At 45.8% G+C, this 16,005-nt stretch overlaps 3 protein-coding genes across 9 annotated transcripts in view; 2 read left to right on the forward strand and 1 right to left on the reverse strand.

Moving 5' to 3' along the window:
* Positions 1-16,005, forward strand: part of FAM89A (family with sequence similarity 89 member A) — a 55,252-nt gene that overhangs the window by 25,902 nt on the left and 13,345 nt on the right. The gene's annotated exons all lie outside the window — the stretch shown is intronic.
* On the reverse strand, positions 531-14,956 carry ARV1 (ARV1 homolog, fatty acid homeostasis modulator). Its single transcript, XM_060035087.1, is given in 6 exon segments — positions 531-3,543; positions 3,545-3,656; positions 4,677-4,901; positions 7,551-7,704; positions 10,246-10,365; positions 14,729-14,956. Coding segments are annotated over 6 exon segments (999 nt in total). The 5' UTR covers positions 14,939-14,956; the 3' UTR covers positions 531-3,365.
* Positions 15,150-16,005, forward strand: part of TTC13 (tetratricopeptide repeat domain 13) — a 69,874-nt gene continuing 69,018 nt past the window's right edge. For all 7 annotated transcript variants that reach the window (XM_060035088.1, XM_060035089.1, XM_060035090.1 and 4 more), the window contains exon 1: positions 15,150-15,499. In XM_060035088.1, coding sequence (XP_059891071.1) covers positions 15,214-15,499 — 286 coding nt within the window. In that variant the 5' untranslated portion in view covers positions 15,150-15,213. The remainder of the gene's footprint in view (positions 15,500-16,005) is intronic.

Genomic DNA, 16,005 nt, shown 5'->3' on the forward strand with positions numbered 1-16,005 from the left:
CTTCTTTTTAACTATCTGTGTTGGTTTCATCATCCTTGGGATAAATTACAACTCACGAGGCCCTTCATAATCCGACCTTTACGTGTCTTCCTAGTGTCCTTTGTAAAACTCCCACTGCCCACGTTCCACCCAGTTGGACTATTCGCTTTCAGCGCCTGCCTGTGCACATTAGCACTCTGCTCTCTGGGAATGTACGTGCACTGGTATCCTCTCTACCAGGGGTAATGGAAAGTTCGTGTCCTTTCCCCTTCCCCTTGGAAGACTTTCTCGACTTCTGAGACTGGAACAGGTGTTCCCACTCTGCCTGTCCTGAGTACCCTATACTCACCCCTTTATAACACTTATGACACTGTACTGCAATTACCTACTCCTGTTTCTAAATCCATCACTACTCGGTAAATATCGAGAGGGCCGTGTCTTTTTTCCCACTGTATCCGTAGTGTCTGACCCAAACAGAGTAGGTGCTCAGTAAACATCTGGTGAATGAATAAGTAAATAATGAATGAAAGAACAAATGAATGAAGCAGGGAGAGAGAAAAGGAGAGAGGTGATATTTATTTAATAACAGCTCTGTTGAGATATAATTCACTCCCGTTAAGTGGACAAATTCAGTTGTTTTTAGTTATTTTTGGATCAGCTGATTTTAAAGAGGAACTTAGTTACAGGGGAAGATACTGAATTAAATATTCACAAAAGCTCAGTTTATTGTGACTGCATTGAGAGAAAAGCGTTTCTCTTGTTTAAGAACACAAAATATTATTTTAACCATTAACATTTAAATGTCAAAGGAACGAACAAAGATCTTTTCTTCTGTGTGACGCATGAATTCACGTTCCTTCAATTCAGATGCTTACCTGAACCATCTATAATGCAGATGGTTCCTTGTGTTTGTGTGAGTGTCTCTGTGTGTGTCCCTGTGTGGTTTAGTTGTTTCCTACATGTAGGGGTGGGGTGGTAGGGTTAGGAGTCCCCAGCGCCATAACCGTTGCTTTCTTTTTCAGGAAGTGTATCCAAATCTTTGCTTCATTTTACACAACAATAACGAGAAGCTTGGTTTGTATTTTACGCCTTCTATTTTACGGATGCAGCTGGTCATGCCCCAGAGAGTAAAAAAAAAAGGACACTGTGGCTGATGAATGAAGTATTCAGAGCGGCACATTCTGCTGAAGATCAAACCAGTAGATACTAGGGCAGGCCCTGTACTATGGGAGAGACAGTTAACGCAGGCATGGCCTCTCCCGGCACCCAACCAGACTGGGGGAGACGAGCATAAAACATGGAACAACGTAAGGGACGTTAAAGACAGGTGACCTTCTCCTAACCAGAAGCTGTCATGGGTAGCCTGACAAGTGAAGCGCTAACAGAAGGAGGGGACAGGCGTTCAGCACCGGAAGGGTCTCAGGAGCGCCGGCAGCGTGACTGTGCTGAGCTGGGCACCGGGAGGTCTACGGAGGGAGTGAGCACGGCAGACTGGAGTGTGGGGAAGGGCTTCGTTCCACGGAGAAGCAGAGGTGACTGGACCTGGTTAGGCGGAGAAGAGGCCCCTCCAGGTCCTGGAGAGGGTGTGACATCTCTGGGGAGGGGGAGAGTGCAGTAGAGAACGTGGGCAGGAGCATGTCTGCAGAGGAGAAGTTAGCACTAGAGCTCAGAGAACACTAAAAGGTGTTCCTCAGGAAGAGGAAGCTCCTGTCCACAGTAGGAAAGGATGAGAAATTCAGAGAGACACCAGGAGCGGTGCTCAGGGAAGAGAGGCAGAAGGTGGGTGAGGCTGTTGTAAACTGTGAAGCAGGAGACCAGGAGGCTTGGGCTGGGGTCGGAGTGACAAGATGAGAAGCCGTCAGGAAGGTTCTGTTTCCGTGGGGACGGGCGGGCGGGGTACTGAGTTCGATTTTAGAGGTAATGGTCACACCGTCCTGGCAGTACCTCGGAGGCAGTGGAAGGGCATGAGTGACCTGGCAGAGGCGGAGGGCTAGAGGTGTCAGATCTGGAAAGATCTGGAAGCAACCTGCACTGAGAGATGGGCCAAGGCGTGCGGAAGCCGGGCGTCTGCACGGCAGGAGGGAGAAGCGGAGGGCCGAGGACGGAAGCCGGGCACAGACAGGGAAGTCGGTGACAGAAGGGGCCCGGGCGGCCTGTTTCAGAAGCCAGCTGCTTCCAGCGCAGGGCGGCGACAGGGAGGAGCCTGACAGCCGGCGGCGGCTGCCTTTGATCGCAGGAGCAGCGGCTCGGGGGACTAGGGAGGAAGGACGTGTCACCAAGAGGGAAGGCAGTGGAGAAAGAGGCTCAGGGCAGCTGCTCGCAAGTGGAGAGCTGCACGTGTCTGCTGGCAGAGGGGAGGAGCCGGCACAGACGAGGGAGGATGGAGGGAGCGATGCCTGGCGGGTGGAGAGGACGAGGCTGAGCTGAGCAGGGCGGAGGGCGGGGGGGGTAGGGGGAGGCCGAGGTACCGGGAGAGGCGGAGAAGGTCTGCGGGACGCGGAGGACGCGCCCGCCCGCAGCTGCTCGCTCCTGCCCCACGCTTCCCTCACCAGCTGCCCCGCCTTCAAGTCGCCCGTCCTGCCTCAAGGCGGACTGCAGCTGTGGTCCAGACCCCTGAGGGTGACCAGAGGCGGGAGGACAGCTGCAGGGTGGAATCCGCCCGGGGTGCGGGGCGTGGAATGCTGAGCAGGGCTCCGAGGCGGGATGGAGGGAGGAGGAAAGAAGGCAGACGCCAAACAAGTTCCGGAACGGAGTGGGGACACCCAAGGAGTTGGTAAGTCTCAATTCTCAGCAAAGTGACAGCAGAGGCGGAAGGAAGGAGCGCGGGAAGACTTCAGAACAACTGCTCTAAGGCCGCTCTGTGTGTGTGTGTGTGTGTGTGTGTGTGTGTGTGTGTGTGTGTGTGTGTGTGTGTGTGTGTGTGTGTGTGTGTGTGTGTGTGTGTTGGGTCCCTAGAGGTGTCCTCGAGACAGGAGCGCCACCCGGCCGTGCTCTGTGCAGACACAGGGACCGCCTGCCAGGCTTCACAGAGGAAACGGCTGGTGGACTCACCCCAAGAGCTCTAACGGGGGCGCTGACAGAAGGGTAGGAAGCTGGCTCGTTTCCAGGGACTAACAGGATAAGGCAACAGCTGCCTCTAGGTTCCAGGCACAGTCAAGAGAGAGGCAAGGGAGGTGAGAAGTAGAGGAAAGTGAGAGGTTTAGGGAAGAGAGGTACAAAAGGCAGCAAAGGCAGGGTTCAGGGGAGGGAGGGAGTGGAATGGTTGGAAAGGGCGGGAGACGGCTGTCGTTCAGAGTCCGAGGTCTTAGGACGAGTGCGTTGGAGGGAAGGTGTTACAGAACTGTGAGAACCGGGCCCCAGAAGCAACAAAAACATAGCTATTGATGTCACTGTGGATGACAAAAGACCCCGAGGGAGATGCAGGTGACCTCGAGGCACCCGGGTGCCGGGTGATGTATTCTGCGACGACATCTGTCTGGTTTGAGGAGGACGCGTGTCTGCGTGCGCGAACACTGCGAGGTGCTCTCTGTGCCTCTGCAGAAGTCTTGAGACTTACGGATGGCAGTCACTTCCAACAGCCCGTGCCATCCTCTGGAGGAAGTAGACCATGGCGCTCTCCACCAGTAAGCCACTCAAGATGGCCAAAAAGGAGAGCTTGCGGTTGACGTTTAGGGTCACTGAAAAAGAGAAGGCAACTGATAAGTTCTTAAGAGTTTAATGAAATGATACTGGCATGTAAATTATGTGGTAGTGTGAATGGAGTTGTTCTGTAAAGCTGTTTTTAGAAAATCTGTTTGTTCTTATTAATCTATGCTGTTACTTTTCCATCTGCAAACCTTCTGAGAGAACCAAAGCATCTGCTTTTAACAAAAACACTGAGCCTCTCCTGCTTGCATCAAGACACGGACTCCCATGAATATTACACAGGAAAATGAAAGATTCTAAGGTTATAAAGAGAGTAACAGAAAAAATTTGCTACTCTTGGTTTTATAGTTTACAAGATGATAAACATTATACAAAGTATCAGATAATAGGTCCATTTAAAATAGCACTTCTCACAATGTGTGGGAAAAAGGAAGACACACAGGGCTGCTTACCCCTTCCTTGAACTGTCCTGAGCTGGGAGGCAGGCTGGCACCCTACCCTGGCCTGATAACTGCCGGCCATGTAACCTTGGTCAAGTGCCCACGAGTCATAAAGTGGAGATAATAATGGCTGCCCTACAGACCCCAGGGGATAGATATAATGCATAAAGAAGGCATTTTGAAAACTAAGGAGTACCATGTGGTTAAACTGAACAAATACCGAATGTGTGCTATATGTAAGGCACTATAGAGATGTTAGGCATCGTGATTATTCTACGAAGAATTCCAGCGTTTAACAGGTTATATAAAAACTACTCTATAGGGCTTCCCTGGTGGCGCAGTGGTTGAGAGTGCGCCTGCCGATGCAGGGGACACGGGTTCGTGCCCCAGTCTGGTGAGATCCCACATGCCGCGGAGCGGCTGGGCCCGTGAGCCATGGCCGCTGAGCCTGCGCGTCCGGAGCCTGTGCTCCACAGCGGGAGAGGCCACAACAGTGAGAGGCCCGCGTAGCGCAAAAAAACCCCCCAAAAAACCCAAAACTACTCTATAGAAACAAGACTTCAAGCTTTCAGATGGGTTGAAAGCTGAGAAAACAATAAGACACGAACATACCTCTAACTGCCTGAAAATTTGACGTAAGGACAAATACTTTAATGAGTCTGAGGCACAGGGGTGTGTAGTCATGTTCCCAGATGACAGCTGGGATGAGCAGGAGTTTTCCGTAGCTGGATAATAACAACGCTTTCAGCAGCAAAGCGAAGTTGGGGTTTTTTTTCGCTGTTAGGGGTCGTTCTACCCACAGGAAAGTAAAGATGCCAGTAAAGTAGGCAGTTTGTTCTAAGGAGGAAATGAAAAATAAAGATATGAATGTCCAATCCAAAGCAGAGCCCCCTAGAAGCAAACCCACAATTCCAAAATGCAGCCATCAGCTGACCACAAAAGAAATGCTTCACCAAGATCAAAGTTTCTTTTTTGTCCCCTTTTCTTCTTCTTTTTTTTTTTTTTAAAATAAACCCCTGTCTCTTGTGTCAAATCCTGTATGATTTCAGAAACGTATTTCAATAATTCTTTCATGAAATACTTCATCATCCTCTGGAGACAAAGTAACTCCATAAGAACTGTAATCATCAACATTCTAAAGTTCCTCTTAGGAAGTAAGGTTCTGTGTAAACAGCTTTAGTCCTAGCGATCTCCACAGAAAGAACAGACAGGAGAACGGACGCTTTTAAATCTGAAAGGTGGGACCCAGCCTAGGAAGTACCTATGACGATGTTTTTCGTGGTTCATTCTTCTACTCTTTATTGAGTGCCTGTTAGCCATAAGATTCTGAATACTCTGTTAGCTAAATTTAAAACTTCCCTTATTCATTTTAACAAACTTCTTGAGTGTAATTCCATATCCTTCCAGAAAGCATTCAGAGACAGAGTCCAGACTAGAAGAAGCAATAGTTCCCCTGGTGTCCCACAGTCAGAATAGGGCACAATCCGCTCTGTCCCCATCAACTAGGGATTTAACGTTGCTTTGAACTGCACTCTTCTTTTTATGAAGGTGGTTAGTGCTGACTTCCCGGCTGCATACATTCTGCATGGTCTGTCCCTAATTCTGCCTGAAGGTTTCTGCAGGATCAGGTTTTTCTGGAACACACGTATCATATTACAGGAGAAACAACTGTATTCTTTCTAAGATGTTTTATAACTGAATCTAGCCACAATAAAGAGGTTCCAAATATAGGTGATTAGGATCGATCAACATAATTTAGGATGGTTAGCCCACATGAAATTTGGTATATTCTTCAGGAGAGACACACTACCTCAGAAGGACTGAAGGGCTTGTCAACGGCAAGGATCTGTTCAAACAGGCAGATCATACAGCCTGGGTTTTGGACCAATAATAATAATAATAATAATAAAGAACTCCCTAACAACAAGAACCACCTAACGATGGTGGGTTGTCTCCTGTCACTGGGGATACTCAAACCCTCTTGCAGGAATCTAGAGAGAAGGGTTTCTTGCACTGGACAGGAGGGCTGACTAGGTCACCCTCCATAGCTTTCTAGCTTAGAACTTGGGAGACTCAGGGAACTGCAGCTGCCCTTGGGCTCTGCACACTCCTTCACAAGGCAGATGTTGGAGAGCCCCTAGTACTTAAGGCGTTCGTGATCAGGTGGCTTCAGTAGGAGCAGCGGTGGAGGAAATGGGAGACAGGGCGCCAGGAGACCTTCCCCTGGCTCTGCGCTGACGGTAACCTGCGGGGGGACTTAGGGTAAACCATTTGCCCTTCCTGTTCCTGTGCTTCCACAGCTGCGGATAGGGAAGGAGCCCCACCTACCCACCGAAGAGGATGGTTGTGAAAACTGACTTGATAATACCGTAAAAACCGTGTTTAGGTTGTAAAATACTGTGTTTGTGTAAAATATTCTTTATGAGTTGTTTTAGGGATTCGAAACCTAACTAGGGATTAGATTAAGACACATAAAAAAGTTAAGTAACAGTAGAAAAAAATTTCTGATCAAGTGTCAAAATGGCCACTGTAGAGTTGGTGCCACAGAAATTCCAAACTATTTGAAAACAAGCCTGGTTTGCTTTTTAGAGATTATGGACATAGAGCAGTTTATCTAGAGCAATTCTAAGAGGCTTTGCTTTAAAGCTTAAAATTATATTAGGTTCTGGTTCTTGGTTTAGGTGATGTGTTCAAGGATGTTTTTAATATTATTACGTACATTTGGGAATTCTCGGCATATAGATGAATTTTAAAACCTCTGGGACTGGATGAATTTTAAAACCACTGGGCTGAGGGAGTAAGGGCAGATTGAGAAGAAAAAGGGATAAAAGAGGACACACAGTCCAGAAATATGACATTGGAGTGGACTGGAGACAACATTACTAAAATAATATTTCAGTATAATGAAAAGATTGTAGAAGCAGAAAAGCATGGAAACCAGTGAGTAATAAAATAGTCACAGAAATTAATTCAACCCAATTCTGACCTAAGTCACAAATGCAATTCGGAAGAAAAGCCATTTCAGAACTTAAAGAATTTGGGGGAGTAGCCCCTTCCCTGCATGCAGCCAGATATATAACAAGTTTCCCCTATTAAATACATTGCATTAGTACAAGACAGTCAGTATAATACATTGAATAATGCCTGACAATTATCAATCTGTTTTAATAAAGATGAGATTCAGGCAATCTTCAGATTGGATAATCAGAACTTAAATTGAAGAATTTTACTAAAAATACTGTGTCTCAAAATACTTTAGGAAACACTCTGATCTGATAAGCATAATTATTTCCATGCCATATGTGTGGTAACAAAAAGAAAGCAGGTGATTTATACACACTCACCTAGCAGATTAGTGGTACAGATGAAAATTTAGTCTCAAGTCTTCTGACTAGCTCCTCTTTACCAGTGATTAAGACCACACACCTTAATTTTAAAATCAAAATGTTAGGTCAACTAAGAATAGAAAGCATGGCTTCTTCCTACCTAGAGAAGCAATTGCAAACATTCTATAGAAATCCCACTCTTTAGCATATCTGATAAAGTCGTCAGGATCAATGCTCCGGCTCGAATCTTGAAGCTGCCACCATCTCAGGTACGCTTCACAAAGCAAACAAAACACGCAGAGTTTTCCGTGCATCTGGTAGGCAAAAAGACATTGCCATGCAATCAGGTAAAGAAACAACTGTACTTAACACCAATAGGCACAGACAGAGCTAACTTCTGTGGTTTTTGAAGGATGTCCCACCTAGTAGCTTGTCAAACTCTGAACTGCCCAATTAAATGCCAACTGTATTCAGTCTGTAACCAGTAGTTCTTAATCAGCAATGTTCAGCAGAAGCATCACATGGGGAGAGTTTTCGAAACACAAATGTCTACGCCCCAGTCCTGATTCAGAATCTGTGGAAGTAAATCCTAGGCACGCATATTTTGAAACAGTTCCAGGCAGAGGGTGAATTTTTTTTTTAACATCTTTATTGGAGTATAATTGCTTTACAATGGTGTGTTAGTTTCTGCTTTATAACAAAGTGAATCAGCTATACATATACATATGTCCCCATATCCCCTCCCTCTTGCATCTCCCTCCCACCCTCCCTATCCCACCCCTCTAGGTGGTCACAAAGCACGGAGCTGATCTCCCTGTGCTATGCAGCTGCTTCCCACTAGCTATCTATTTTACATTTGGTAGTGTACATATAAGTCCATGCCACTCTCTCAGTTCGTTGCAGCTTACCCTTCCCCCTCCCCGTGTCCTGCCCCGAGGTTCTTCATAACCTTTTTTTTTTTTTTTTAGATACCATATATGTGTTGGCATACGGTATTTGTCTCTCTCTTTCTGACTTACTTCACTCTGTATGACAGACTCTAGGTCCATCCACCTCACTACAAATAACTCAATTTCATTTATTTTTATGGCTGAGTAATATTCCATTGTATATATGTGCCACATCTTCTTTATCCATTCATCTGTCGATGGGCATTTAGGTTGCTTCCATGACCTGGCTATTGTAAACAGTGCTGCAATGAACATTGGGGTGCCTGTGTCTTTTTGAATTATGGTTTTCTCTGGGTATATGCCCAGTAGTGGGATTGCTGGGTCATATGGTAACTCTATTTTTAGTTTTTTAAGGAACCTCCATACTGTTCTCCATAGTGGCTGTATCAATTTACATTCCCACCAACAGTGCAAGAGGGTTCCCTTTTCTCCACACCCAGAGGGTGAATTCTAATGTGCACCCCTGGTTAAGAATCACTGCTTTAAATAGGAGTTCACCTTCCATTATATTTTCAACATTCATCTGATACACGGAATCCAGCAAGAATTTGTGTGACTCAGGAGAGATGGAAGCAGCAATAAGAGAACAGATTCAACCTGAAGATTTCATGATTCCTCCGAAGAAACGATTAGTCTGAACATGAATTTCTTAAAAAGTGCCCCTAGGTTGGATGAGTATAAATGAAAATAGTGAAAGCAATTAAAAGCTGGAAGTTTTAAAGAGGCTGAAATTTTGGTAAAAACAGAAAATGCTAGGCAACAAGAAGTGGCTTTGTTCCATATATTTCTCCCATGGGTTGACATTTATCAATATAAAGTGGGGAAGAGAAAGTGTGTGTGCAAACTCAGTGTGGTCCAGGGACGAGCGCGGGGTGAGCTGCTCAGGCCCCTCCAGCTGGCGCACTGGCGCTCCTGGCTGCACTCTGGAATTGCCCAGGGAGTTGTAGAAATACTCCTTCCTGGATCCCATCCCCAAAGATTCGCATATAACTGGTTCTGGGTGAGGCCTCGGCGTGGAAGAATTAACTGCTGTCCCCTCCGTCTCCCCCAGGTGGTTCTAATGTGTAGCAAGGTTTGAGACTCAATTATATTACTAATATAAACACTGCCCGCGTTGTTTAACTTGGGGGAGGAGGCACCGGGAAAATAAATTGCACTGTTACTGTCCCCGTTAGCCCAAAATTAGAGGTGCCAGATTTGGCAAAGAAAAATACAGGACACCCAGTTAAATACACATTTTAGATAAACAGCAAATACTGTTTTTGTGTATGTATGTTCCATGCAATACTTAGGACATATGCTAAAAAATTTATTGTTTATCTGACTTCCAAGTTTAATTGGGTGTCCTGTATTTTATTTGTCAACCCTAGCCAAACTATTAAAAGAGTTCACAAGTCAGTACATTAAATGTATATTTCAAAAAAAAAAAAAAAATCCAACTTCATATATTAGGACTTTTCTGATTTTTCACCTCATGTGTTCCCTGAACAGCAGAGTATAACATGCAATAAGTTAAGTTTTTAAAACTTTTTCTTTCAATGTTTGCTTATTTCTTTTAGGTATAATTCTCTCCCTACCAGGTTATATTTAATTTTATTCTGTTCAAAATTATTGATGTCTGTTTCAAAAGGTAACCTACTAAAAGGCAATCCAGATTATGGTTTGTCAACTTCCTGCTAGTGCCCATATTCTTAAACATACACTAAACACTGTACACTTTTTTAAAAAGCAGTGCCTGCTATTTCTAGAAATTTCCAGACACTGTTGAGATAGAAGACCCACTCTTGTTAGAATTTCTTTGTTTAAATAATATTCTTTAATTCTGTTCAAAATTGTTGATATTATTATTTAAAAATGCAAAATCATCCAGTAAAATTAGAAAAGAAAAAAATTATAACAACTTACATTTATTTTGGTATTGAAAAGAATATGCCTGTAGGCCTGGGCTCTGCATAAAATAGCATTAATCAAGATGATAACAGGATCATACTCGATATATTTGTCTACAGGTTTCTGGCAGGATTTCTGAAATAATGCAAGATAACATTAGAATAAACATATTCATACATTCTGAAATCTTAAAGGATTTCAAAACAGAGGAGTCTATTTTGGATTTGTATGGCAATAAGGTTGTATCAGCATTTATTTAAATAAACTTCCATTCAGATACAAGATGTTCATCTGCATAAGACCTGGTTTCAGAAATGCCTAAATAGAATCTTCTAGGCTAAAAATATTAATCTTTTAATCTCATATTTAAGAAGACCCAAAAGATATTTGATTTAAAGACTGATTTTAGGCAGGAAAGTATCTCAGAGCACGCTACTTTCAATTTGTAGGAATTATTATAAAATAAGTAAGTTTATAATGTACTTTCATTGCCTGTTGGCTAGATGGCCCCAACTTTGTGGTTCTTGAAACATGATTTGGAGAAAAGGGTTCAGAAAAGTAACCCTGCACCCAGAGCTTCTGAGAGCTCCAGGCAGGTAGGAATCCTCGGGTGGCACATACCAAGAGAAGCCTGTCTTTCTCTCCATGGAGAACATGGCAAGAAAATGGTCCTTCTCTGCCATAGTAGACACTGGAGAACGCTGGCTGTATGCAAGGAACGGGGTTGTGCCGCCTGATTCTGAGTTGCCCAAATCAAGGCTCCCTGGGCTTTCAGCCATTCCTATTAAAGGGCTTTTTTTTTTTGGACACGTGATTACAATGTTATGAAATCCCAATACCATCAGAACATATAAAATGCAGGTATAGGAGAACAAGCTCATTAGAGATGACATTTGAAAGAGAGTATTAGCTACAAAGTTGCATCAAGTGTCCTATTCACTGCATAAACTAATGGCTACAATTGAAACACAAAACATTTTGAAACTTTGAGGGGATAAAATAGAAATAGAAGAAGTGATAGATATGCAAACACACCAGGATGGCCTTTTAATTATATCAAAATGCTAGAAGAAGAATGGAGTGCGTTGAAGAATATGAACCCTGCCTTCCCAATGTCACCAAGTTAGATTCAATTCCAATTCAAAGCTTCTCCACTTCACTCATGTCGTTACAAGAAGTGTGTATGTCTGTCTAGTCATCAGGTGAACCAATGAAGGGAGATGTGCTATTACTCCAAATTTAAATCCACCTAATAGATCTGAGGTTTAAGAGGTTAGGCTTTTTAGCTGAGCAAAGAGTAAGCCAGTATCTAAACAGAAGCCACAGAATCAGAAATTCTATCTACATGACAGAGCTGTTTTCTAGAACCTCTCCCTGTGCTCCTCATGTGGAGAACACTTCCTCTCTTTATACAAATGAGAATGGAAGACCAGAGATGCTACTTCACTTTAAAATGAAACTGCAGACTGGTCAGGGATCCTCTCTTTGTCCTTTAAAAGTTCCCTAAAACCCATCTTCTGACAGCATCACAAGTCTAAGACAGGAGGTAGGCAGAAACCAGCAGCAGGAGACACAGCAGCATAGTTACTCCTTTTGCAATCATTTGTCTGACATACGTGTTTGGAGTGCCTATTACACTCACAACAGCTCTCTTTACTTAGCCATGTCTATGGACCAGGCACTTCCACAGTGCTAGATACTTTCCTTGAGACGTAGGCTCTACCCTCAAGGACCTTACAGTTTAGAAGGGGAAGTCAAATACACATGCTACCGTAAGTGCTACAATGGAATGAGCACAGGGTGACATGAACCCCAACAGAAGAGGCAGCTGCTGGTATCATGGGACATGCTATGTGCTCTGCCCATCTCCCTTTCCCAACATGCTGAGTATTTTAGAAACATTGAGAATTCATTAAAGTCTGCTGGTTCCCTCCCTATCAGTTTAGGCCACATTTTCTCCTTGTTCTGCTTCTGTTATTTGCTTTTCCCTTGAGTGCTTCCTTCACCTTGAACGTAATGAGTCAAACCACACACACACGCACAAGACGAGCAAATGTGCTAAAACGTCCGGCTGGGAGACAGCTAAATGCGGTAGAAATGCTTTCTTGTGCTGGCAAGATGGTTCTATTCCGTATCATTTATTACTCAACAGACAAGTATCCTGAAAGAGAAAGCTGTCCTCTAAGAAATCCCTGCAACACAGGGACCGTGCGCACCCGGGGAACTGAAATACTGCTTCCACCAGCTCAGTTTTAACATGGATATGGCTTAGTTTCTGCTGCTATGTTCTCTAATTCTATAATGAATCACATCTCTTTCAGAATATAAATTGGCCATTTTTTTTCATGAATATTCTTGCTGCTTCTTCCTGCCCATCATCTCCAGGACTAACCCCTTCCCCACTCATTCTCAAATTTTAGCTCCACAATAAGCAAACATATCTGAGAAGTGGAACCTGTGAGGGCAGTGCTGTCTTATTCATCTTTGCACCCAGCACCCAGGGGTGAAAACTGCATCTTGTTGCCCTGAACAGAACTAAAACTTGAGACAGTCTCAAAGGAGTCTTGTTTTGTTTTGTTTTGTTACCATTATGGATTTAGCAAATATCTGAGCACTTAAAATAGGCCAGGCTCCTCAGGATATTAAAAGTACAATATCTTTAATATAACTCTAATAAATTGTGAAGCGCTGAAGCAGAGAGAGTGACTAAAAGCAAGGGACATGCTTCCATTAGAAGAATGTTAGAGAAACACAGATAAGCAAGCTGGGAGAAATGGCAGGAAAAAGCAAGAAGAGCAAAGGGAAGGGAGATTAGAATGAAAAATACTGGTAGGAGATCAGGCTGAGTATACTGCTGACTCCAAATACAGCAGAGAAGAGATCAAAGTACCTATAAGTTACCGGCTGTAACCACTTAGAAACTTTGTATATTTTTTCCCAAGAAAGAGCCTGATGTCTAAACACTTTTTCCTTTTAATCCCAGGACTTGGGCTGCCTTTACAAAGTTAATTCATTTATGGTTTGATTTTCAGAGCCTGGCATCACATGAATGATTTATCTGAGTAATGCAATCATGCATATCATTAAGCATTAGCATGATATAAACAAGGATACTACCTACTCTGTTTCATTAGGGAATGACTGTACAGTAATCCATAATGTACAGTGCCACCGTTCAGTATTCCAAATATTACTCTAAAATCTGTCTCCTGGGTGAGAAAGTGCAATGTCTGGGGGAAAAAAGTGGGGGAGAGTATAGCTGTTGACCTAAACAGCTATCCAATAATTATTTTCTCTTTACATAAGTAAAGGTATAGAGAAGCCAGCGTCTGATGATTTGAACAGGGATTTTGTTGTTGTTAGCTTAATGCCAATTTTTTTTAAAATACAGATTATTACAAATCACTGCTAACTAAAATGCATAGGCATTTACTAGCTTTTCTTTGGACAAACTATATTCACAGTTACGTGGCTGTCGTCTTTTAGACGGGCCATTTAATTGGCCTAGTCCAAAGCCATTAAGTTTAGACCACATATAACTTACTGTTCTCTCATACCGGGATGGCCTAGGATATGATCATCTAAAAAACCTAGAAATGGTTCACTCATTCAACAAATATTTATTTAATACCTACTATGTGTCAGACACTGTCCTGGGTGGTCCAACTACATTAATGAATAAAATATACACAGTCTCTGTCCTTGTGTCGCTTACATTCCAGTGGGAGGAGACAGGCAATAAATAATAAAGTCGATTATATACAATATTAGAAGATGATAGGTACTATGGAGAAAGATAAGCAGGGAAGGATGATAAGGTATACCAGCCTTGAAGGGGGGCTCATCATTTTTAATAGGGTGGTCAGAGTAGGCCTCTCTATAAGATATTCGAGAAAAGTCCTTGAAGGAGGTGAGGGAATGAGCCACACAGATACCTGAGAGAAGACTGTTCCAGGCAGAGAATTTTTACTTCCTCATTTTTGGTTTTTATATCACCAACGTCTAGCATCGTACTTTGTACATAATACTCTACATGCAAAAACCACAGCGGATGAAGCTTGAAAAAGTATTCTAGGAGAATTTACTATAGGTTATGAAGTGTAAAGATGGTAACATCTATCAAAGGGAGAATAAGAATGAAATAGCTTTGGCGTGAGCCCAAATGTCACCCTAATCCGATCTTTAAATTTCTACGCACAACACCTGCATCCATCTCCGTCCGAGGATTCGTTCGCCCGGAGCAGCAAACGTGACCGGCATGAGAAAAGCGCTGTAGGGTATGACTTCTCTACCACTACAGGGATTCATGCAAAGGTTCTACTGAGCAGGAACGGGAATGTCAAGCATCGAACTGAAGTCTGTATTAGAGGACCCTGAAACTCGTTGGTTTTTTATTTTTATCACCCTAAAAATCTGGTAGAGGTACCATGGGCTCTCGCGGTTCCCAAACCTCGCTGCGCCATTTCTTCCCCAAGGACAGCCCACACCTGACACTCACACAGATGGTTATCTTCAGCACGCCGTGGCTGTAGTCTCGGTACAACTCCTTGGCCTCTTGGTTGCATTCGATGCACCTGTACTGGCAGGAGGCCGAGGCAGCAGCAGTAGGAGGAGTCACTGCCACCCCATCCGTCTTCCCCTTTCCAGCTGTCACCCCCTCGGCGTTCCCCTTGCCGGGCCGAAGCCCACTCCGCCCATCAGTGCTCATTTCCACGCAACTGCGGGCCAGAACTTCCGATTCAGTGGCGGGGAAGACGTCAGACGCCAGACCGGAAGCCTTGCGCGGCGCGGTGCTTACCGGGACTCGCAGTCCCAGCACTGAAAAGGGGCTCGCAGGCTGGCTGAGCTGGGACTACAACTCCCAGGAGGCGTTGCCACTCCCCTTCTCCCGCCCCCTCGCCACGGCCCACCTGCCAGCCGCAGGTTCAGGCTGGGAGGCCGCAGTGCGCGGCGAGGGCCGCCGCACATGCGCCCTGAGGGAAGATGGCACCTGCCGGCTGCTGGTGCTGCGGCTGCTGGGGCGGCGCTGTGGCCGCCGCGGGCGCCGCCCGGCGAGTCTTGGTTCTGCTGCTGCTGCTGCTGCTGCTGCTGCTGCTGGGGGTTCTGTCCAGCGGGCCGCGACCAGGCGCCCTAGCCACCGAGCACTACTCGCCGCTGTCCCTGCTCAAGCAGGAGCTGCAGCACCGGCAGCAGCAGGAGGCCCCGGCGGGCGGCGGCTGCAGCCCGCAGTCCGGAGACTGGGGGGACCAGTACTCTGCCGAGTGCGGCGGTGAGTGGGCGGCGGCGGCGGCGGCGGGCGGGCGTCCGGGTTGCCGCGGAGCGCCGGCGCGGTGGGTCCGGGGGCTGCGGGCCCCGGGGCCGATGTGTGGGCCGCCCGGGCCTCGCCGGCACCGGCCGCGGCGCGTGCCCCTGCGGGAGCCGGCTCCGCGAAGTGTCACGCCGGGGCTGCTTCCCGCCGCTCACACCCACGCCGCTGCGCGCCCTCCTCCCGAGACCGCCGTGGGGAGGCCGGTGGATAGTGAAAAGAGCTGACAGCATGCCCCCGAGGCCAGGGCGGCCTCTCTGCAGCCCTGGCAACTTTTGAGAGGGTGGAGGAGGAGATGGCAGGTGGCCCGGGGCAGCCCCAGTCCCTGCTCTGGCCCCCGCGGGTGCTGTGGGAGCGAGGGAGGGACCGACGGACAAAGAGGACCGGACCCGCGCCCGGAGCGGGGCTGTCTGGCCCATCTTAGGCCTGGAAATCAGGTTTCCTGACCTCCCGATTGACGTATTGTATCA

The sequence above is a fragment of the Delphinus delphis genome, chromosome 16 (assembly GCF_949987515.2).
Source record: "Delphinus delphis chromosome 16, mDelDel1.2, whole genome shotgun sequence".
Classification (NCBI taxonomy): Eukaryota; Metazoa; Chordata; class Mammalia; order Artiodactyla; family Delphinidae; genus Delphinus; species Delphinus delphis.